Source organism: Triplophysa dalaica, chromosome 19, assembly GCF_015846415.1.
Source record: "Triplophysa dalaica isolate WHDGS20190420 chromosome 19, ASM1584641v1, whole genome shotgun sequence".
Classification (NCBI taxonomy): domain Eukaryota; kingdom Metazoa; phylum Chordata; class Actinopteri; order Cypriniformes; family Nemacheilidae; genus Triplophysa; species Triplophysa dalaica.
Genome location: NC_079560.1, coordinates 18,454,463 through 18,479,612, shown reverse-complemented (window position 1 = coordinate 18,479,612; position 25,150 = coordinate 18,454,463). Strand labels below are relative to the sequence as shown.

Below are 25,150 nucleotides of genomic sequence, written 5' to 3'. Positions count from 1 at the left end.
AAGAATTATACTACAGCAACAACAAAACAGCAGAAAATCTAGTCCATATAGTCCTAGTCCATCTTTGAAAGGTTCAAAAAGGTATCTTGGTAACAGGCAAGGTCCTAATTTGAACCCTTTTGCCACAATTGAGGTTCTAAAAATAACGTCTAAACATATACCAAATAACAAAGGGTTACTTATAGAACGTGTAAGTTCAACTTTGAACCTTTTTTATTGTTAGAAGTTCATAATTAAACTTTAAAGTTCTTTTTCTAACTCCAATTGGTTCAATCTCTTCTAATAGTGTAGTTTCTACAGTTTTTATATTAGTTTATACTTTATTTATGATGAACAGAAAGAAAGTGTGTTAAAAGCACAGCAATTTTCTCAGTAAGGGCAAGTGTCAAGAGGAAGTTAGAATACAGTTAGTTTTTTTTATTGTGTCATCACACCTAAGCCAGTTTCCTTGCAGTGTTTCAAACAAGCATATCAGGTTTTTACCAACCAGACAGAAAGAACAACAGAAGGATGTTCCGTTTCGCTTTATTCATTGCTGTACTATCTTGTACTGCTAAAGGTAAGTTTATTCTTATTTCTAATATTTTTTTCTCTGCCTAGTTAATATTTTTGTTTAAGGAATGACATTCTCAAACTGAAATCAAATTAAACATAACTGTTGAATACACTTAGAAGTCTTTACTGCAAAATTTTAAATGCCCATGTGAGAAAGAAACAATGAAACAAGGAATTTCTGTATAAGCCTTGCATTATTGGGTTTGTAATCAAATCTAATATAATTTATCTATCAAAAACGGTAACCCGCATTCCTTTTTTGTTTAAAGAATTTGTCCGTTTTATTAAGAAACCTTTTTAAGAACTACATGCATGATATTAAGGATATAGTTTTAGCAAAGATAGCTTTTTTCTTTTTTAACTAATTTCTTATAACATTAATGAATATATTTCAAACAACATAAACAAAGATACACAAAATTAGGCTTTATAACCCTCTGGATAGTTAATATAAAAATAAAATGGCATAAAAATATTTATTTAAAAAAAAAAGGAACTGGAGAGTTTAGTTCCAACCCTAAATAAACACACCTGGTCCATCTCAACAAGTCTAAAATAACTACAGTTTTGTGTTGAAGCAGGATTGGAACTAAACTCTGCAGGGCTGTGGCCATCCAGGAATTCTGCACCCTTTTTTACTAATATCATTATTTTTGTGGCTTTGATGGGCAGTTTTGTAACCGTCCTGTCTGGTTTTGGTACAGCTTGTACAACAGAAAGCAGAAGTGAAAGTGGGAATGGGAAACAGACCCCATGGATGTGGCTGTGAACCGATACACCACTGCAATGTGTTTCCTGAGGGACCCAGTTAAAGTGCCTGTACAATGTTTTAGACACCCATGCTCCCCTACCCCCAGCCCTCCAAAAACAATTCTTGTTTCCCTTTTTCTACAGTTAAAATAAATGTATCCCCCACCAGTCTTCAAAAATGTGACAAGACCCTGTGTTGCAAAAACAGTGATCCTTGCAATATCCTCTATAAATGTAATCCATTTTCTCTTTTTTTTGCACATGCCACAGTTAAACATTTAACTATTTGTGCTGTCTAAATATTTTTAGTAATCAGTAATGTTGTTGTACCTATTGAAAAAATTTCCATTAGGCTTTTACATTTTTACATAGAAATATGCATGCAAAATAATGGAAAATAGGTTGTTAAAAAAAAGGGAGTTTTAATTAGTCTTATGGGCAATTTAGCTACATACATATGTAACATCAGGACGCGACGGAAATTATATCTATAATAATAATTTAACGTGTTTTACTGAAAATTTTGAAGCCTGCTATATGTGTACTCCCTTCAGCAAATGAAGATGAAATCAGCCCAAATGATAAAACAGTGAGTCATTTGGATACAAATCCACGCCCTGACACCAATGAGACTCTGTCCGAGGCATCAGCTTTACCAGCATGCGGTGGATTGGATGAGATAAAGCATTCACTTGCCCAGTTTATTCAAGAAGAGCAGGAAAGCAGGGGCTGGTATGGTGAAATGGTAAAGGTGCTAAATCAGTTGGTGCAAGAAAACAGAGAAGAGGGCAACAGTCATGCTGAGGTCCTGAATGTTCTGCGGGTCATGAAGGACCAGGGAGAGCAACAGCTGCAACACTTCCAGAGCATGGCTCGCCTTCAGAGCCTCCTCATAGAAAACCACCAGGCATTGCTGCTGCAAGTGTCTCGCATTGCCACCATGCTGCATGATGCAGCTGATAGACAGAGCAAATAAATACACTGTCAATACAGTCTACATTTAATTAATTCTCGTACTAACACAAAATGCTTTGAATTTTGTTAAAATCAAATGGCTTTTGCTTGGGTTAAAATAATCTACAATAATATATAAAAAAAATTAAGTAATATCTAAAATAATCTGTGGATAAAATCTTGTTTCTTTAAAAAGTTTGAAAGTGTACATTTTTTGATAAAATTGTCCACTTTCGGTGTGTATCAGACTTAATTACTACCTGTCAACTGCTGCATGTTAATAACAAACTGAATTGTTGGCATACATGTTTAAATTACAAATAAATCTAATAGACGCATATTTTGTTTGTCACGAAGACTCAATTATCACATCATTTCAGTTAAATATTTCTTCATAAACGGTTGTTGTTGTCTGCTCTTTGTGTGTCTGAGCAGAGTTTTCCTCACCAGTGATAAAACTGAACTCTGCTACACTAAAGCAACCTGAGGTGATCTGGTCAGCTAAAAAACCCTTCAATCTGAGGTGCGATGGACAGATGGATGTCATATGGAAAACCAGGCTCAACAGACATCAGAGGCACATCTCAAAAAATGTCCTCACTGTCAAAAACCCCACAGTAGAGCACACAGGAACATACCAGTGCAGATACAAGAGCCAAACAGACTTGTACTCAGAGGTCCACATATATGTTAAAGGTATGTGCATTATAAAAAATTTGATTGACTAGAAGTCGTTAATATATGGTCAGTCAGTCATTACTGCAAAATAGCTATATTGCCCTCTGAAGAGGATAACTGACAACGCAGTCTCACAGGAATTTGTGAAAATTGTATCTGTTGATTTGTGTTCATGGACACAAATTTCCCTTTTTTCATGTCTCTCAGCATGAATTTCAATATAATGTATTTCAATAATAATGTATGTATGGTAAGTATATTTCATAATTATATACAGTTGTGCTCAAAATTATTAATATTATAGGTTAAATATCACCAAAAAGCATTTGAAAAGTATCGGACACTACTGAAACTTCTAGTGGGACAGTTTATTTGGTCAGATGAAACCAAAAATTTAGATTTTTAGCTGCAAAAACTTAAAACGGGTTTGAGGCACACAGTGATAAAAACTACCCCATGTTTAAAGTTCAATCTACTGCTGTATCTTTACTGTTTTGGGTCTTATTCTCTTATTCTCACTCGATTTTGAAATTCTAGGTATTACCAACCGACAGGACGCCTGAGAGCGTAATGTACGTGGAGGTCTGTAATACAATAGAAGTTCATTCAAATACTGCGGCGCGAGACCATGTAGGGCTTTATAGGTAATAAGCATGATCTTAAAGTTAATGCGATGCTTTATAGGTAACCAGTGCAAGGTTGACAGAACCAGGGTTATATGCTCATACTTTTTTGTACATGTAAGAACTCGAGCTGCCGCGTTTTGAACCAGTTGCAGTTTTTGTAATAGGCCCGCAGGGCAACCACCTAGAAGTGTATTACAGTAATCTAGTCTTGATGTCATGAATGCATGAATTAATTTCTCTGCATCTGACATTGACAGCATATGATGTAATTTAGATATATTCTTAAAATGGAAGAATGCAATTTTACAGGTGTTGGCGACATGGCTTTCAAATGACAGAGTACTGTCGAATACAACGCCAAGATTCTTAGCTGATGACGAGGATTTTATGGGGCATCCGTCAATCGTTAAGTAGTATTCTTGGTTTTTACGCATTGCAGTTTTCGGTCCAGTAAGTAGCACTTCTGTTTTGTCCGAGTTTAGTAGTAAAAAATTGTTACTCATCCACATTTTTAAGTCCGCTATGCAATCCTTTATTCGATGAAACTGCTGAGTTTCATTAGGCTTCGCGCAAATATAAAGTTGAGTATCATCAGCATAACAGTGAAAGCTAATTCCGTGTCGCTTTATTATATCTCCTAGAGGTAGCATGTATAAAGGGAAGAGCAGAGGCCCCAAGACTGAGCCCTGTGGTACACCGTACTGGACTTGTGATTTGCGGGACACCTCATTGTTTATTGCTACAAATTGAAAACGGTCGGATAAATAAGACTTAAACCATTTCAATGCTATTCCGTTAATGCCGACGTAATTTTCGAGTCTATGTAGAAGTATGCTATGGTTAATGGTGTCAAATGCAGCACTGAGGTCTAGCAGCACCAATAACGAAATACAGCCACGGTCAGACGCTAAAAGCAGATCATTTGTAACTCTGATCAAAGCAGTCTCTATACTGTGACATGCTCGAAATCCAGACTGGAATTCATCATTGATATCATTTCTTTGGAGGAAGGAGCATAATTGAGTTGAAACTACTTATTCCAGAACTTTAGATATAAAAGGTAAATTCGATATAGGCCTGTAATTCCCTAGTTCTTTAGGGTCGAGTTTTTTTTTTTTTAAAAGAGGCCTTATAACAGCCACCTTAAATGCTTTAGGCACATGTCCTAATGTCAGAGATGAGTTAATAATACTGATAAGAGGATCTATAATTTCTGGGAGCATTTCTTTCAGTAGTTTTGTAGGTATAGGGTCTAGCATGCATGTTGTTGATTTAGATGATCTTATGATTTTAGACGGTTCATCGTGATCTACTGTAGAAAATAATTGCAATTTCTCCTTAGGGGTGCTGTAGTTAGTTTGTTCAGCGGATTTCACTACAGGTTGCATTGTTATAATTTTTTCTCTTATATCTTGGATTTTACTCGTGAAGTAGTTCATAAATTCATCACTGTTATGCTGATAATCAGAATCTGACGTCGATGACGACTTATTTTTTGTTAATTTAGCCACGGTGTTAAATAAAAACCTAGGGTTGTGATGGTTTTCCTCTATTAGTGTTGAAAAGTAGGCGGATCTAGACGTTTTTATTGCATTCCTGTAATTTCGAGTACTATCCTTCCATGCTATACAAAATACCTTTAAATTAGTTTTCTTAAAGTTGCGCTCCATTTTCCGGGACGCTTTTTTTAGAGTCCGAGTGTGTTCATTATACCACGGTGTTGGGCTGCTATTTTTAATTTTCTTTAAACGCAGAGGAGCAACTGTGTCTAATATTTCCGAGAAAGTAGTGTTAAAATTTTCAATAGTAGTGTCAAAATCGTCAAGGTTTTTACTCATGCTAGATATTTTATACAATTCAGGCAGATTATCGAGAAACGCATCTTTGGTAGTTGAAGTAATCGTTCTACCATATTTGTAACAAGGAGTTTGATTTGCAGCCGTAGGCCATTGAAGCAAACATAATATCAGATAATGATCCGAAATGTCTTCACTCTGCTGAACGATTTTAACATCGTCCACATTTATACCATAAGAAAGTATTAAATCTAAAGTATGATTACGAAGGTGAGTGGGTCCTGACACATGTTGACTAACGCCCATGGAGTTAAGAGTGTCTTTGAAAGCCAGTCCCAAGGCATCTGTATCATTGTCTACATGGATATTCACGAGTTCACCTACACAGATAATAGAGTAGTTTGATGGTATGCGTATTTGGCATGCTGTCGGGGAGAGGGCTCCAAGCTCGTTCATTCTTCCGAGCTCAGAGCACTCCCCCCCTGTCCGGGGTGAGGGCTCCGAATCCAGCATTAGCCTGAACCCGGAACACCCCCCCCCTTTTTTGTGTCCTGCTGGAGACGAGGGGCTCCAGGTGAGGAGCCGGGGTGGTGGTTGGATGCTTGAGACTGAAGAGAGAGTGAAGGTAAGATGTCTTGACTATTTATAGGGACACTCTCTCTCTCTCTTTGAAGTGATAGGTTGATTGTTGTGATTGCTGACAGCCGACCAGCCGAGTTAATTATCTGCTCCTGCTCCTCCCGAACTTAGTTTAGTAAAACACCATTTCACGAGTTCACCTACACAGATAATAGAATAGTTTGAGGGTATGCGTATTTGTATTTGGCATGCTGTCCGGGGGGGGGGCTCCGAGCTCGTTCATTCTTCCGAGCTCAGAGCACTCCCCCCCTGTCCGGGGTGAGGGCTCCGAATCCAGCATTAGCCTGAACCCTGAACACTCCCCCCCAAGAGATGCAACCGGTGAAAGACAGCAGCCGCATATGCACACCCCCCAAAAACGAGGTTGGTATTGGCTGCTGGTGACCCGGCCTTGCTTGGTATGAAAGCCGATATTGCGGAGTCTTGAAGAGACCTCGGGTGTTACTGAAGTGGGGAATTTGAGGTTTCCTGGAGAAAGATACCGGCTGATCGGAGGGATGAATGAAGCATGGGTCCTTGTAAGGTGGATGCTGGTGCGATGTCGGTCTCTGAGTGAGAGATGACTGCTGATGTGGGATGTAGATTGGGGCATGGGCCCTTGTGGGGCGGTCTCTGCTGTGATGTAAGCCTCTAAGATAGTGATGTCTGCTTCTACGGGACATTGATGGAGGCGCGGGCCTTTGTGGGGAGGTCACTGCTGTGGTGTCGGCCTTTAGGGAGTGGTGTCCGATGCTACGGAACGTCTAAGGAGGCACTGGCCCTTGTGGACGCTGCTGCCATGCTGGCCTCTGAGGTCGTAATGTCTGCTGCTGAAAGAACCTGGAAGGAGGCGCGGGCCCTTGAGGGGCGGTTGCTGCTGCGATGCTGGCCTCTAAGTAAAAGATGTCTGCTGCTGCAGAAAATAGATGTAGGCACGGGGCCTTGTGAGGTCGCTGCTGCGATGCTGGCCTCTCAGGGAGTGATGTCTGCTGCTGTAGGACGTAGCTGAAAGCACTGGCCCTTGTGGGCGGTCGCTGCTGTGATGCTGTCCTCTAAGTTAATGGTGATTGCTGTTGAAGGGCGTAGATGAGGCCCGGGCCCTTGAGGGGCGGTCGCTGCAGCAATGTTGACCTCTGTGTGTAGGATGCCTGCTGCTGCAGCACATAGATCGAGGTACAGGCCCTTGTGGGGCGATCACTGCTGCGATGCGGGCCTCTGAGTGAATGATGTCTAATGCTGTAGAACATAGATGGAGTCACGGGCCCTTTGTGGTGCGACCGCTGCTGCGAAGCTGTCCTCTGAAGGAGTGGTGCCTGCTGTAAGACGTAGATGGAGGCACTGGCCCTTGTGGGCGGTCGCTGCTGCGATGCTGGACTCTGTGTGTCGGATGCCTGCTGCTGCAGAAACATGGATGGAGGCACGGGCCCTTGAGGGGCGGTCGCTGCTGCGACGCTGGCCTCTAAGTGACAGAAGTCTGCTGCTGCAGAAAATAGATGAAGGCACGGGCCCTGGAGGGGCGATTGCTGCTGTGATGCAGTCCTCTGAGTGAATGATGTCTAATGCTGTAGACCATAGATGGAGGCACGGGCCCTTGTGGGGCGACCGCTGCTGCGAATCTGTCCTCTGAAGGAGAGGTGCCTGCTGTAGGACGTAGATGGAGGCACTGGCCCTTGTGGGCGGTTGCTGCTGCGATGCTGGCCTCTGTGTGTAGGATGCCTGCTGCTGCAGAAACATGGATGGAGGCATGGGCCCTTGAGGGGCGGTCGCTTCTGCGACGCTGGCCTCTGTGTGTAGGATGTCTGCTGTTGCAAGACATTGATGAAGGCACGGGCCCTTATGGGGCGGTCGCTTGCTGCGATGCTGGCCTCTATGTGAATGATGTCTGCTGCTGCAGAAAAGATGGAGGCTCGGGCCCTTGGTGGGCAGTCGCTGCTGCGATGCTGGCCTCTGTGTGTAGGATGTCTGCTGCTGCAGAAACATGGATGGAGGCATGGGCCCTTGAGGGGCGGTCGCTTCTGCGACGCTGGCCTCTGTGTGTAGGATGTCTGCTGTTGCAAGACATTGATGAAGGCACGGGCCCTTATGGGGCGGTCGCTTGCTGCGATGCTGGCCTCTATGTGAATGATGTCTGCTGCTGCAGAAAAGATGGAGGCTCGGGCCCTTGGTGGGCAGTCGCTGCTGCGATGCTGGCCTCTGTGTGTAGGATGTCTGCTGCTGCAAGACATTGATGAAGGCACAGGCCCTTATGGGGCGGTCGCTTGCTGCGATGCTGGCCTCTATGTGAATGATGTCTGCTGCTGCAGAAAAGATGGAGGCTCGGGCCCTTGGGGGGCAGTCGCTGCTGCGATGCTGGCCTCTGTGTGTAGGATGTCTGCTGCTGCAGGACATAGATGAAGGCACGGGCCCTTATGGGGCGGTCGCTTGCTGCGATGCTGGCCTCTAAGGGAATGCTGTCTGCTGCTGTAGAACATAGGCGGGGACATGGGTCGCAAGGGGGGGGGGGGGTCGCTGCTGCGACGCTAGGCTCTAAGGGTGGGGATGTCTGCTGCTGCAGGACATAGATGAAGGCACGGGCCCTTATGGGGCGGTCGCTTGCTGCGATGCTGGCCTCTAAGGGAATGCTGTCTGCTGCTGTAGAACATAGGCGGGGACATGGGTCGTTATGGGGGGGGGCTAGGTTCTAGGGGTGGGGATGTCTGCGCTGCAGGACATAGATGAAGGCACGGGCCCTTATGGGGCGGTCGCTAGCTGCGATGCTGGCCTCTAGGGGTGGGGGATGTTTGTTGCTACGGGTCATGGGTGTAGGCACGGGCCCTTATGGGGTGGTCGCTAGCTGCGATGCTGGCCTCTAGGGGTGGGGGGATGTTTGTTGCTACGGGTCATGGGTTTAGGCACGGGCCCTTATGGGGCGGTCGCTAGCTGCGATGCTGGCCTCTAGGGGTGGGTGTTGTCTGCTGCTGCAGGACGTAGATGAAAGCATGGGCCCTTATGGGGCGGTCGCTTGCTGCGATGCTGGCCTCTAAGGGAGTGAAGTCTGCTGCTGCAGAACGTGGATATAGATGCAGGCCGGTGTGGGGCGGTTGCTGCCGCTTTGCTGTGGTAGGTTGATTCTAGATGATCTGGGAGATTAGTGTCCGATGGGCTTCTTTGATGAGCGAGCGGTCCGTCCGAATGTAGCTTTTGAAAGCCACTGATGTCCAGCGACCAAGAGCTAAGATTTGCTGCTGGGAGAGACCTTTCTGGGCGGCTGTTGTAGCTGCGCCGATGCGTAAGGAGTGACTCGAGAAATGTTCTTCGGGGATGCTGGATTGGCGCAACACTGATTTAAGATGCTTTTGGAACCAGAAACGTGAGGCTGGACGACCGGAGTCATCTATGAAGAGAGGGTCCGATGGTATTTTTGCCTGTGATCTCCTGAACTGTAGGTAGGCCAGGAGGGTTTGATAAGGCTGGATGGGGGATTGAAGGTTGAATATGAAGATGAAATGGCCTCTTTTGAATTGATCCGTCTTACTTTGCTTGATGTGGAAGGAGATTGTTTCTGCGTCGAGCTCTGCCAAGTTGGAGATGGTGGGGTGGACCGAAGGGTTGAAGCTAGATGTTGTTGTCATTTCGGAGCATCTGAGAAATCCGAAAAAGCCAGAGTGAACATGGCGTCAAGTGTGCGGGCGGTGTGCGTGGAGTGGTAACCTCTGCGGAGGGTAGAAATGCATTTGGTTAATATGTCCAAAGTTATGGGTTGTCTTTTGTCCGGGGAGGCAGGTTGAGCTCTTTGAATTCCTTTGATGAGCATGGAGGTTTGAAGACTGGATATAGCTGTGCAGGTTGAGTTGAAAATAAGTTTGTGGAAGAATTGAATTCCGCTTAGGTACCCTTTAATTGAGCTGGCTTGCAGGTTTTTGTTGATATTAAGGAAGGATATGAAAGAGGTGATGGTTAGCAGCGAGAACTCGGGAAGAGGCATGTTGTATGTTTGGTGGAATGACTTGAAACTCCTCCACGCGGTAAGGTAAGACTGAAAGGTCCTGAGTGAGATGGCTTGGATGATAGAATTGAATGAAGAATCTAGAAGAGATCTTAGTGGGTGATTTACGGGAATTGTTTCCGAATAGGGAGGTACTGGTGTTGGGAGGGGGTCCGCCTCTGGTGCTAGCCGCCTGAATTTCTGCCAGAATCTGAGCTTTGATGTTTGCCGTCACTGGCGGCGGCTCCAGGGCCGGGGCATTGAGCGGGACCGGCATCGGTGCTGCTTATGCCAGAGTGAAGGAGGGACGAGTCTGAGGGAGAGCCATTAGAGTGGGGATGGCGTCCGCTGGGACTATTTGCAGGGCCGCTCTTGGGCTGTTTTCGTTGCCTGCGCCGGAGACCTGAGGGAAGGCGGAGAAGTCGTAAGCCTGAGACTGTGACGTCAGTGGAGGCAGCCTCGCACTGGAAATCGAAGGCGGGGCCGCAGGCCATTGGCTTGGAAAAGAATCTGAGGAGAGAGCGAGGATGTTTTGGTGAGCTGGGGCCGCTTGCGGAGCCATGCTTGCGCTGCCGGGGCGGCTCGTTGTGTGGCGGGCTTGATTGGTGCCCGGGGATTCTGCCTGCTGGAGCTCTGCTGAGGGGGGGAAGAGACTGCGGGTGGTCGGTTTTGGCCTCCGGGGCGCGGCCCAAGCTTGCCTCGATGGAATCTGATCCGGCCGTAGGTATGGGAAATCGCGGGCTTGCCTTAGTTGTCCTGTTGCCCTCGATGGGGTGACAGTTAGTGCTGTCAGGGATTCTGTCTGGAGGGAGGAGTACAAACCTTTAATTCTGCTTTAATTAGCGCTTGCCATAATCCTATAACCGTCCACATCTCAATAGGCCGGACGGAGGGAAGGATGGATGCATAGGAGGAAACAGGAGACTTCGATGCCTGCCTGGGAGGTTGTGATGACTGCGTATCCCTGCGTCTCGGGGTAGTAGAAGCGGTGTGGGAAAGCCGACGGCCTCTTGGGGCAGCTGCGGGTTTTTCTGATGTAGCCTGGCCGTCGCTTGTGGACGCCGAAGGACCCGGATCGCCAACGGAGTTTACGTTTGGGGTTGTTTCGTTCTCTGTTATCGTTGCAATTTGGATGTACCGATGCTTGATACTGAAAAGGGCTTCTTTCTAAAATGGTTGTGTAAGGTCTCGGGACAACCGCCTGAGTCCCTAGCGGAGGCAGCCTCGCGCTAGAGGGCGACGTAGGTACCGCTGGCCGAAGCTTGGGGCAGGGTATGCATGAGCCAGGGCTTCGGGTGGTAACAAGCTAGCGTAACTTGGGTGGCTAGAGGTGGCAAGTGCTGGCAGGGCATTGGCGGGAGCTGTGCTCTGGAATGCGTCTCGATCTAAGGTTTTTCCTCGTCAGGGCGGGGTTCGATCTGGACGTGTGGTCAAAAAGTGGTCTTGTGTTGCCGGAATCTGATGGTGAAAATCTGAGGACTTGTTCGTTTCTGGCCGGGGACTGCCCGAGAGCCCGTATGACTGCCAGGTATGCGATGAGGTTTAGTTTCGCATGGCGAGTTTGAGAGCGCATAAATGTTACGGACACCGGAGTGAATGTTCCAGTTCTGAAAATGATAGATGCAAGTTTACATCGATAATGATAAATTCTTGAGTAGGTAATGCCTGTGCTTGAAGATGGAGTTATTCGGGTGTGTGCATGATGCTTAACTTCGTGCAAGCAGGGACACAGAGAATGAACATGACACTTTCGCCCAAACGTTCTCGTTAAAATTGCTGTTATGCTGGGGTAACTTTTCAAAGTTGTATACAGGTTGGCAGACGAGAGACGATGGTGACCTTGCATTAAGCAACCATTAAATACGCGACAGCGGCACGCATCGGTGTGACAAAGGTAATGGCCGCGTGCATTGTTTGGGCAAGATGTAAACAAGAACGGCGCCAGCACGCTGTGTAGAAACCCATGCGTATGACTAACGTTCGCTAAGCGGCACCGGCGCCAAGAAAGTGCACGCGTGCTGGCCAGCGATATGCTATTCTTGAGCGGCAGTGGCAACAGGCAGTGGATAAAGCTAAATGTATTTTCTAGTAAAGATTGTACTCACCCAGCTTATTGCGAAACGGCTAGTTCGGGGGTTTAAGCTAAATGTATTTCTAGTAAAAAGATTTTACTCACCCGGCTTCTGCGTAATGGCAAATTCGGCGGTTCAAACGCTAGTAAAGCTACGTTTTTTAAGATGGTTATCAGAAAATTGGTCTGGGTTGATTAGAGTGACAATGACAGGATGAATTTCGGCAAAAGATGGTTGTTTCTCATGCAGAAGACGGGTGGACAACCCTTGAAATGTTAATGCATTTGCATTAGCGTATCGTTATAGAATTGACTGACCAACATAAGTTTACTGGTGTCGGCGTCTGAACACACGTGTCCCATTTAGCATGAGCTAGCGTTTGCAATGAGCCGGCGTTTAGCAGCGAGCTAGGGTACCGGCAACAAGTGCATCTGGGAACGAACGAGGTGACGGGCGCGACGTAGACCAGCTTGAATCAGCTCCCGAAACTGCGGGGAAATGTAAGTGGAAATGTTGTTCTACGGCTCGGGCCTGCTGCACGGCGGCAGCGTTTTTTTGAGATCAGTAGGATCCTCTGAAATTCTTACGTCCTTCCTGAGTTGATAAAAGCCTTTTAGAGTTTGTTTTTTATGCGAACAAGCTGCTGTTTGCTGTTGAAAAACGTCCGAGACGTGTTTATTACTTCTAAAGATCCGTGGACCTAGCATTGAACGAAACGTCTCGATGCTTGAGACTGAAGAGAGAGTGAAGGTAAGATGTCTTGACTATTTATAGGGACACTCTCTCTCTCTCTTTGAAGTGATAGGTTGATTGTTGTGATTGCTGACAGCCGACCAGCCGAGTTAATTATCTGCTCCTGCTCCTCCCGAACTTAGTTTAGTAAAACACCATTTAAAGTCACCGACGACAAGGACTCTATCTGCGGCCAGTACTAGTCCTAATAAGAACCCACCAAAATCTTTAATAAAATCTGTGTGGTGCCCTGGAGGCCTTTTAATACCAAACTCTGCTACTTCGCTTTCCTTTCTAGACAGAGTCTGGAAGGGCATAATTGACAAGCGTTTTCTTTCTCGTGGGGGGGGCGGCAGTTTAATCATTGGAGTACCCGTAAGCCAATCACATAACGTTTGATTATGACGTATGTTATGCGCTGGCTCAGCCGCCTCAAACTTCCGCTGTAAACACAGGAATGTGGCGAAAACAAACAAAACTGTAGGACGAAATACCGGAGTGAAGATGGCTTTTAAAGACGTTTGAATAATATATGAATTAAATCATGTTTCGCAATAGTATAGGTGTATTTTGTGAAAAAAATTAATCTTTATATTAATCGTACTATTGTATACATATGTTCCGAACTCAAATGTTTATGAATTAAGTCATTTTATATATATATATATATTTATATTTCTTTCTTTCTTTCTTTATCTATTTCTTTATTTATTATTCTTATTTTTATTTATTATTATTTATTGTTTTCAAATTGTAAAACACATACTCTGGATGTTGGATGCTGTTGTTTTTTCTGTTTCTTTGGAAAATAAATAAAAATATAAGTAAAAAAGTAAATCCACGGTACAATTAGTGGATCTAAACTAATATTTGACAGTAGAGACAAACAAGAAAATATTTGCAGCCAACTGTTAAAGGACGGATTTTTTCTTTAAATCATAGCTCTGTTCTTTTCTGCAACTTAATTGCAGGATTACAGCATGACATGTCAATATTCAAGGACTGGAAAATACCTTTCTAGACACTGACCTGTCAAAAGGGTGCAAGTTCGAGCTTGACAGATAAAAAAATTGAGATAAACCCTCTAAAACTACAAGCACCTTAAAAAAGCTGAGGAAATCACCTCTATTCAAAATGTGAACCAAACACTCTTCTGTCCGAACAACGGGCTTCAGTTGGCAAATGCCGGGAGTATTCTCCATAACAGAGCGAATAGCACGTTTTGCTATATTCAATTCAATTCAAGTTTATTTATATAGCGCTTTTCACAATGTGCATTGTGTTCCAAAGCAGCTTTACAGGGGTGAACAGGAAAAACAGAAAAGGTAAAACACAGCACAGTGCATGGTGTTTATAGAACAACTGTATATAGATATATCAGACTGAGTACAGAAGCAAACTGAAATTGAGCGAAAGTACAAAGTCTGACGTAGTCAGGCAGGCTACCTTTAAAGTTGCAGTCCGCAAGATTGGCCTCTTAGTCGTCATCTCAGTTTATAATTGCAGAGGTATTTTCTTTACGTGAGTTGTGATTCGGCACTGCTCAACTGTGCGGATGAGTCCGATGTTTTGAGTCGCATGTCACATGTGGCCTGTGACAGTGCACCGGTGAGAATCTTTACTGTACATCACTAGAGCATAATAAACATAACAGATAACAAGGCAGATGATATAACACGAAACAAATAAGAACATAAACAGGACCGAAATAGCGCAAATGGAGGCTGTTTTGATACTATTTTGGGTGCTGGGTCATATCTATACCCGCAAACACTGCAGTTATGGCTGGGGTTCTCCCTTAACGTGAACAGGACAAATACATTTTAAATTTCACAAAACTTACGGATCGCGACTTTAATGATGCAGATTTATGTTCAGAGCCGACTTTGGTGATATTTACCTAGTGTATGGAATCATTTTAAGCACAACTGAATATATGAAGAGTTCAGATGCAAAATCCTCAAAAAAACCCTAGCCTCTGCTCTGTCAAAAAATGAGAGTACAATGTTGAGTACGTCTTGGTTACATATGTAACCTCAGTTCCCTGATGGAGGGAACGATACGTTGTGTCGAGAATGACAGATGGGGTTCGCCCTTGAGAACCAATCAACTCTGACTACTATAGAAAAGGCCAATGAAATTTGGCGAATGAAATTTGCATGCCGGTCTCCGCCCCCGGATGTCCGGCATAAAAGGAAGCCGGCGTCCAGCATTCATGTACCTCTTGTTCTGAAGAGCCTGAGAGCCTCTCACGACTGCAGCAGAATATGATACGTGTTTGTGGCATAAGGGACACAACGTCTCGTTCCCTCCATCAGGGAACTGAGGTTACATACGTAACCAAGTCGTTCCCTTTCTGTCGGTCCCTCAACGTTGTGTCGAGAACGACAGATGGGGTGGCCTATGGAAAACGCCACAACGCTGTATCGCGTCACAATCTCTAGCGAAGGGACGGTAACAGGCCTGGGCGTGTCAGCTCGATGCTTTCGTGAAACTGTAACCTTCCAGTGTGGTGGTCGGGGGGTTCCAGAGCTTTCCTGGGGAAAGATGGGTACAGCCCTGACCGGTAACCTTTCAGGGACGGAGGCCTTAGCTCTCTACTGTTGAGAGGCCACCCGGCTCGTGTTTACACCGGGTAAGCGCAACTTCCTTAATAAGGGATGCGTTGCAGAGGCCACCTCCTACCCGTGGGGAGGAATATGGTGGATATAGGTATGGTCTCGTCCTTGGAGGAGAATCCATGGAACATGCGGACTGAGTAGTGAACCGCGAGGTGGAGGTCCACCTGGGGAAGCTCATGGGTTACCAGGAGTGGGAACCATTCTCATGAGGATACATCAGACGGAACAGCCCACAGAGGGGGTGTTACAGACGTCCGGTAGAACTAGGTCCGGTTAGAGCTATCTGTGATAGGTCATATTGTGTCCCGGCCTAAGGGGGAAGGCTGCTCTGCCCAGCCAACCTCCATGGGGTAATTGCTTAGTGATGGATGAAATGCCTGTTCTTAACCAGTGTTTGGGTAAGAAAAAAGGTAGATAGCACACTGACCCAACCTTTTGGAGGGTGCGAAGGTGCTTTCGTAGGCATATGCCCCCCGGATGCCAGTCCTACCTGTCGCCACGCAGGAAGTGGGCTGACACCGGGTTAATGCGCAGGTTGTTAACCTTGCGAAGGTGTTTGGGCGTAGCCCAACCCGCAGCTCTACAGATGTCTGAAAGAGAGGCGCTTCTGGCCAGTGCCCCGGAGGTGGCTATACCCCGTGTGGTAACCCGTAAGCCACTGCCAGTGGGCATGGGAGAATCTGAGATCGGAATGCCGTCGTAACGGCATCCACAACCCAGTGCGCCAGCCTCTGCTTGGAGACAGCCTTCGCCTTCTGCTGTCCTCCAACACAGACAAGGAGCTGGTCAGAGCTACTGAAGCTCTGCGTGCGGTCCAGGACACAACACAGATGGGGTTGGGTCTTCCTCCCCGATGGGGAGCGCCTGCAAGTCCACCACTTGGTCCCGTAAGGGAGAAGTGGGAACTTTGGGCACATATCCAGGCCTGGGTCTCAAGATAACGTGAGAGTTTGCCAGGGCCGAATTTAAGGCAATCCGTAGACACAGAGAATGCTTGGAGGTCCCCTACCCTCTTGAAGGAAGCGAGGGCCCACAAGAGGACGCCCGTCCCTTGGTCAGCTGTGCGCAAGGGTACCATGCCGAGGGGGGCCTCGGACAGGGGGTACCAAAGCGGGCATTGGGTGGTGTCGTGAGAGGCAAAGAGGTCTATCGGTGCCTGTCCGAACAGCACCCAAATGAACTGGACTTGCGCGGGGGTGGAGTCGCCACTCTCGACAAGGCGTAAACTGACAAGAGAGCGTGTCGGCTGTCTGGTTCAGTTCGCCTGGGATGTGTGTTACCCACAGGGAGCGGATCACCTGCTGACTCCACAGGAGAAGGCGTCAGGCAAGTCGTGTTAGCTGCCGTGAACTTACGCCACCCTGGCGACTGATGTATGCTACGGGTGTCGTGCTGTCCAGACGGACCAGCACATGCTGGCCCTGCACTAGAGGCCGCAGCCTTCTCAGCACAAGCAGCACAGCCCACAACTCTAGGCAATTGATATGCCAGCGCAGACAGGCATATCCCAACCCTAACCTGTCCAGCGCCCCGCTACTGTGTGCCTGTTGCACACTGGATTGGATTGTATTCGATTCAATTTATTGTCATTACACATGTACAAGTACAATGCAACGAAATGTATCAAGAAGGAAATACAGCATAACATGAGGAAGGTGGGGAGAAAAACAAGCACACAGTACACATAGACAAGACTTGCAACAGGGTAAGTAATCCAGCTCCGGCAAGCAGCCATCCGGTCCTGCAGCCATTACGGAGCTTAACACAGACCCGCTTGCCAAGCTGGCGGGATCAAAGCGACGGAGGTTTGGAATCGGTCAGAGTCTGTGTTTGTGTGTGTGTCTGTATGAGGGATAAGGTCCAAAAGTCTGTGTGTGTGTGTGTGATGGGGGAGAGAATGCAAGAGCGTCTCGCCACATTGCCTTTCAGGGTTGTTTCTCCAGTATCGGCCCCGGCCAAGGCCAATCCTGATTCAATGGGGCCGATAAGATTGGAGTTGTTTCGTCTGGAGGCGAGTAAACCGCATTCCAATTCCACGGCTACTCTCTTTGTCCATTTTGGTCTCTAGCATCATCAATTTTCATTTCCATAGCCATGAGCTTTTTCAAGATATAATCCATATTGCGATTAATAGTCTCAGTCTAAGGGCTGACCGCTCTTCCCACGGCCTCCGTCAAAAGAATTTTTCGATAACCCAGGGCAAAGCATAATCCAATCAGCATAATATCTGTTATCATGGTTCCGAAAAGGTAGATATCTTCAATGTCTTCCACGGAAAGAGCCGCCAGACACACGATCCGCCATCTGTCCCACGCGTCCATCGTGTAGCCAGCTGCGAACGTTCCGTCAGGGCATTCAGGTTCACCCGAACCTTTGTTTCTCGTCGAGAAAATGGTGTCAATTGCGCTAAGGGACTAGTTGATCAGATCCATAATTTCCAAGTTTCGAGAGCAGTGCAGAGAGAGTCTCTCAATAGATTAGACGAGACAAGACAGGAGACAAAGCAGGGAAGATATGGCAAGGACGGGGAGAGAGAAAATGCGACCGCCTCCGATGAGAGCCAAACGAGTCGTCGTCACGTCGTACCGACCGATCAGAGCCGTGGCTGTGAAGGACGGGCCAGATGTTGTCCTCCCTGGTGTCTTCCCGTCAGTTTCCCTTCTTGCGAGAAGGTTGCTGACGGGTTGGAGGTATTCCCCTCGACCTCCGCTTCCGGGGTGCCACCTGTGGGGGCACAGGAACCGGAGCCGATGTCGAAGGGGTCCTGGGCTGCCGGGAAGCAGACGCCACGTGGGATCTCGGAGATCTCTAGGCGGCCGAGTCGTGGAAAAAATGTGGCTAATTGCCACTGTCTGCTTCACCGTCAAAAACTGCTGAGCGCAGTCCTCGACGGCGTTACCAACAACCCACCCTGCGAGATGGGTGCATCAAGAAAGCAGACTTTCTCTGTGTCACTCTTCTGTGCAAGGTACAGCCGGGGGTGTCTCTCCTGGACCACTACCGTGGACATCGCCTGACCCAGGGCCCGTGTCGACACCTTGGTCGCCCGTAGAGCGCTGTCAGTGGCAGCAAGGAGAACCTGCATTATACCCGGGTCGGTCTTGCCAGCGTCGGTTGGGGAACGATCAGAAGATCGAGGCGGGGTGAGAGCGGCCCGTGAGCGTTTAACTGGAGGGTTTACACTCGCAGAGGTCCACATATCATTAACGCCTTAGTCACCGACGTCACAGCCCGGGTAGCATACGGAGGAAGACAGCCACCCGTGACCGCAACTTCTGAAAGACCATCTGCCCACAGTGTTGCCAAGATGTGTCAACGAAAGCTGCCTCAGCGCGTTTGAAGCCCAGACACTTGATGGAGCTATCGTGTCCGTCCACCTCCTCGATGAGGGTGCCCAATAGAACAGCGGGACATGCCGCGCTGGAGAAATCATCAGTCCTTGAAAGGACTTTTGCTTTTTAAATCTCTGAACCCCTCTGGAACCGCCGGGACACCCAGGGGAAGGTCGCTGCAGGATAGGGACATCCTCCACATCGCAGATCCGGCAATTTGTCTTAAAGCATTTAGTCTAAGATCTTTAGTCATGAGTGATGGCTCTGAAGAACTTAAGGTAAATGAATGCTGCACGTCATCTTCCTTTTCTTCCGGACATCCGGGGGTGGAGACGGGCATGCAAATTTCATTAGCCAAATTTCATTGGCCTCTTCTATAGTAGTCGAAGTTGATAGGTTCTGAAGGGGGGGAACCCCATCTGTCGGCTCGACACAACGTCGAGAGACCGAAAGATAGGGAACTGCATTTGAAGTCTGGATAAAAACTACTTTTTATATTTTTAGCCTACATACTTATGCCTACATTGTTAAAACTACTGTGTGTATGACTGAGTGCATAATAGAACTATATAACTGTGCAACCTTAATATAATATTCAACAAATAACATAATCATGTTTTAAAAGCCTGGGCTACAGCTTTACAGCATACCTAATTAAATGACATTATTGGTGGTGCATGGCATCTAAACAATTTAAAGCTCACACACTGAGAAACTATTCTGTAGATTCTTAACCTAAGATTTGTAACATTACTGAATTTCACAACTAACATACTACTATGTTACTTTGACCTCATCTGTGATCCTGCCTCTACACATCATCACAGGACTGCTTCTGTCACCTGACCACACAAAAGAAAGCAAATAATAATACATTATTAGCTTATATTGCGTAGTTTTTAAGTTATTTAAATCGGCGATTGCCTTGATTTTAAACTATATGTAGTTATCCTCATATATGTAAACAAGTTACAGACAAACACTAAGTTTGAAACTCATCCGCTTAATAAGGGATTGTCATCCAATGGGAAAAACACTGTTCCTGAATCAAATGTGTCGCAACTTGTCCCGTATTTTTGTCATTAAACTGTTGGTAAGAATGTTTTCTTACAGTAGCCAGCACAATCATGATCATCGCGTCTTGTTGACACAGCTCTACTGTGGCGCTTAGTATACCAAATCAGCTGCAGCCTACATCCCACTTAGCCCACATCCCACAAAGCCAATCATAAAGCGACGTAAGCTTTGGAGGCGAGACTCATTACAGAGAACGAAACTTGGACCACAAACTGCACCATTTTTCAGAATGTGCTTGTAAAATATTTTTAATTTCAATTAAATTATTCATGGATAAATATATGTTGAATAGAATAAGTGATGTGTAAAAAACACAAGACACAGACGGACATCATTGGTTATATAAAGGTGTAGATTAATTGTTTGGTCGAATTTATTGGTAGGGACAATTGAGTGTTCCCTGAATATTGGTAGGGACCAAATTATTGGTACTACCGTCCGTAACCAAATCGACGTCCTTGGTGAGGTCACAAACAAATGGGCAGAGCTGCGCCTGCATCATTTTCATGCTTTACTAGTCTCATTTATCTCGTGCTTCGTCTCGTGCCACAAATATGTCTTGGTTGCGGCCCAGGACTTCCCGCAGCTGTTGATGTTAGCTAAGAGTGATTGTTTTACTGCTCCATTGACATAACTACTGAACTGGAAGTTCAGTTAACTATGGGGTTGAGTTCCCCCAGGGGAGGATGACTATTTAGCCTAATTAATCACGATGAATCGTTTGACAGCCCAAGTTCTCATTTATATCATGGTGCCTGACCATCTCACTGGCATGGAGCCTTCCAGTCCGGGTAGGGTTTCCAGGCAAACAATGGACCCTGTATTGAAGAAGGCTTTGGAGGCATGACTATTTAGAACCCAGAGCATGTACAAACCCTGTCTGGTCCCAATAATGAGCACTTCCCATGGAGGGGTGTAGATTGTGGTTGTAGCAGCAGTTTGTTCAGTCATTTAATTTCTATTGTACTGTATTTAGATTTAGACTTTTTTTCAGTTTAGCTTAGCTTTCCTGTGGCTCAGTTTTTAGAGCATGGCGCTATCAACACCAAATATTATATTCAATCTTTTTGTCTTGTTGTATTTTATTTAGGTTTGCATTCCTTTTTCAAACCGACTAATCATAGGCCTAGTTAAAGAGAGTTTGAGGCCTCTCAGTTATTGAATGAAAAGCATTATTTGTGAATAGTTTTGGCAAAAATAAATAAAGTAGGACAGAAAATTTGAGAGTTGATAACACTAGTCAACTTTAATGTTGAGCCAGGAAGTTTGCTTGGAAATGTATTTATTTTGTGCGATTTAGAACAGAGTCACACTTCCCCGGTTAAAAATATTGTGAACACTAAAGTCACTAAATTTTAGTCCAATACAATAACATTAACTACTATTTATGATAAAATAAAATAATTTTCATGTCAAAATGACCCAAACACAACATTCATGAATGATCTGAAGTTTGAAAACTGTATGCAAAGTCTAAAATGATAATATCGATTGTCTTTGTGATCCACTTAGCCTAGCAATGGTTTTGGAAAAGCAGCCCAGAAGATTAGAGCATTTGGTAAGGAAAACTGATTATAGCTTAATATAATAACCTGTAACATGACTTTGATCAGAAGGCATTACTTTTTAATGGCTTGTTGTGTAAATGGCTGTTTGCGTATGATAACAGAACATTTACATTTATTAATTTAGCAGACACTTACACTGACTTACAACTGAAAGAGTAATTAACATTTTATCAACACGTTAATATGAGCATTGTTTCAAAGTTGTCAAACACAATACATTTTCCTTTACAAATTAGTTTATATGTACTATAGTGAATTAAATTGACCTTTGCCAACTAAACTAATTTATTTAGAATGAATATAATTGAGTGTAAAATCGTTCTTCAATTTAATCAAAATGTTGACAATTCATTTTTTGAGATAATAATTATAACCATGAGATAAATTAATAAAATTGATATAAAATAACATTATTCACAGTTAAAAAACTGCACTTAGAGCTAACCCATATTAAACTACTTTTTCACAAACAATTATTTAGATTCAAAGTTATTTTTTATTAAATAAAAATTAAATGAATGAACCAAGAAATAAATATAATTTGAAAAACGAATTAAATAAACTGTAACATGGAGTGATTTTTCAACGTTTGTCCAAAGTAAGATAAATAAAAATAAAATACATTTAAAATAAAATTACGGAAATATTATTTAATTTCACTCTTTAATGCATTATTAAATTAATCAAATAAAATAAAAATCAGTTTAAATATCATCAGCTAACTTTCTGTGTTTTATTATAATAGATTTTGTCAAAGCCTTTACAACCCCTCAAACACCCACTATCATTAAAAAAGAAGGATCCAATTATTTGCTGGACTGCTTGGTGACGGATCCAGCAAGTACAGAATTCTCACTCCAGATGAAAAATGGATCTTCTGTCCCATTTGAGATGAACTCTACTGCTGATCCCAAACGTGGAATTCTGATTCGAAACCTTCAGCCCAGATACAGTGGAGACTATGTTTGTACTGTGAGGATTAATGGAGTCCTAAAGGTGTCTGAAGTCTTTCATATCACTGTTTTAAAAAGTAAGAACATTTTGTAGAGTTCTTTGCCAGATTTTGAGTTTATACATTATAGAGACATTATTCATTAGTACCCTTCTGTTCTGTACTGCAGAAGCACAAAGGCCACCATCTGTATCACTTGAAGCCAATCAATATGTGCGCATTGTTGGTGAGATGCTGCATATCCCTTGTTACACAACAAACCAAGACCATTCATATAACATCACATGGAGTTCATCACAAAAGGTGAAGTATTGTTTAGCATATATTTTTATCTATTTTATTAAGGTATACGCATGCAATCATGAATTGCAAGTGATTTATGGCTTGTAATTCAAGTGTTCTGAAGGCATTCTGCTGTGTTTGCTGGTCAGCTCCAACTGTTCAAAGATTTAGCCCATTACAAAAAAACCAATTTGAGGAAATCATAAAAACACAGAATTTCATTTAACATTGTAAATAAAAAGAATGTTTTTGTAATGTTGTACATGTAACGATGACCTTTTTTTTCAATACATTGAACAATGTTTTATAAAAATGTCACCTCTATAGTTTTTTATCAATTCATCAAAGACTTTAGAAAGACTTTAGCAAGATATCCAGCAATTTAGCATTGGAAATATAGTCAGTGTCAGTATCATGTTACAGCGGTTAATCTCAGTGATTTATATCCGGTGCGCAACAAGCCATTTGACATGTGATATAAACGTATCATCACTGCTTATCTAGAAAAGTGGTTTAAATAACAAAGCATTTAATGGTGTTTATTAAGAGAAATAAGGTACTGTAGTCATTTAAATATATTACAATTTGTATAAATAAAACAAAATGAATCCCTGAACAATGTTGTTTTAGCCTATGCTTTGTCCGATGGGTCATTCTGGTAGATTGCAAGGAAACATGCAACTGAGTATAAACTAGACTCATAATGACTAAAGACACGATATGTCATCATTCTTCGTATTATATGCACAGGGAAAGGACACATTTTGAGGTTGCATTTGAACAAGACTTCAATTGAGATGGAACCTGGTTAGTTGCCTTTAAATCTTGTGAATGCACATAGAGAGAAATGCAGTCAGTCCATAAAATAGTACAGTTTTACTGTATTTTGAGACAGTGGTGAATAAATAACAAAATCATGTTTTCTTTTTCGGTGAACAATCCACCACCATCCCCCTGACACATACAGCAATTTTGACAAAAATAATCCAGATTGTCGAGTTCAGAAGTACATTTCTGATTGTTTTGTTCAAGAAATTCTCATCAAAATTCTCCTTCTTAGGTATTTAAACAGGAAATAAGGATTGAAGAAGGGTGTGAACAAATTTGCATCACTAGTTTTTTTACCATTCCTCAAGTTAACATGTCAGACACTGGGAATTTAACCTGCACTGGCCAGAATGAAGCAGGAAAAAACAGTGTCACAACATTTCTCAAAGTTGTTGGTAGGTTTCAAAATAATGTACAGTGAAGTACTGTTACACAGAAACAGAACATTATTTGTCAAATTTGAACGTAAATATTTTTCTTAAAAAATACATTTATGTGGTAATCCTGATGTCTTTCAGATAAACCATACATTAAACTTGTACCTATCTTGGCTGTTGAATACAAGAAGAATGGAACATCTATTGAAGTGATCCAGGGGCAGATGCTTGAAATTAGTGTGCAAATTGAAGCATATCCAGAAATCGAGTGGACATGTTGGAAACCTCCTAAACCTAGGAACACATCCAATCATGAGGAAAAGTTTCACAGGATTCATAATAAGTTAATCAGCCTCTGTTTTCAGTTTTTTAAGCTTGGAATTATGTGGTCAGCATCAGTCTGATAACGATTGTGATATAGCTTTGGTTACAAAGACATGATAAAATTACAATACCATTCCATACTGTACTTTTTGATGTAACAAGTACATCAGCATTAATAGGAAGTGTTTCTGGTTCCGGTTATCTTACTAGTGCAGCCTAACAATTCTGTAAGGGATTTTGAGTTTGAGACATCTAAATACATGAGTTTTTAATCTAGATAAAAAAATAAACTGCTGTCTTTTATACCCTCACCTGACTAATGATGCTCTTCTCCATACCTATTCAGATGGAGATTTGTAATCTAGCTCATTTGTAAAACGTCTTATTATGTAGCTTCAATATACAGTTGAAAGAAAAAGTATGTGAACCCTTTGAGCTTACTTGGATTTCTTCATAAATTGGTCATAAAATGTGTTCTGATCTTCATCTAAGTCACAACAATAGAGAAACACAGTCTGCTTAAACTAATACCGCACAAACATTATACGTTTTCATGTTTTTATTGAACACAACATGTAAACATTCATAGTGCAGGGTGGAAAAAGTATGTGAACCTTTGGGTTTAATAACTGGTTGACCCTCCTTTGGCAGCAATAACCTCAACCAAACGTTTGCTATAGTTGCAGATCAGACCTGCACAACGGTCAGGAGAAATTTTGGACCATTCCTCTTTACAAAAGTGTTTCAGTTCAGCAATATTCTTGGGATGTCTGGTGTGAATCGCTCTCTTGAGGTCATGCTACAGCATCTCAATCGGGTTGAGGTCATGACTCTGACTGGGCCACTCCAGAAGGCGTATTTTCTTCTGTTGAAGCCATTCTGTTGTTGATTTATTTCTATGCTTTGGGTCGTTGTCCTGTTGCATCGTCCATCCTCTGTTAAGCTTCAGTTGGCGGACATATGGTCTTAAGTTTTCCTGCAAAATGTCTTGATAAACTTTGGAATTCATTTTTCCATCGATGACAGTAATCCGTCCAGGGCCTG

General features: G+C 43.9%; 1 protein-coding gene across 5 annotated transcripts in view; it reads left to right on the top strand.

Annotated features, from left to right (window-relative positions):
* Window positions 1–449: 449 nt before the first annotated feature.
* Window positions 450–25,150, top strand: part of csf1rb (colony stimulating factor 1 receptor, b) — a 113,700-nt gene continuing 88,999 nt past the window's right edge. For all 5 annotated transcript variants that reach the window (XR_008904629.1, XR_008904628.1, XM_056730297.1 and 2 more), the window contains exons 1-6: window positions 450–559; window positions 2,695–2,955; window positions 22,089–22,373; window positions 22,465–22,598; window positions 23,638–23,800; window positions 23,924–24,125. Coding sequence is in view for 3 of the 5 variants with exons in the window: in XM_056730297.1 (XP_056586275.1) it covers window positions 511–559; window positions 2,695–2,955; window positions 22,089–22,373; window positions 22,465–22,598; window positions 23,638–23,800; window positions 23,924–24,125 (1,094 nt within the window). In the remaining 2 variants the exon portion in view is untranslated. The remainder of the gene's footprint in view (window positions 560–2,694; window positions 2,956–22,088; window positions 22,374–22,464; window positions 22,599–23,637; window positions 23,801–23,923; window positions 24,126–25,150) is intronic.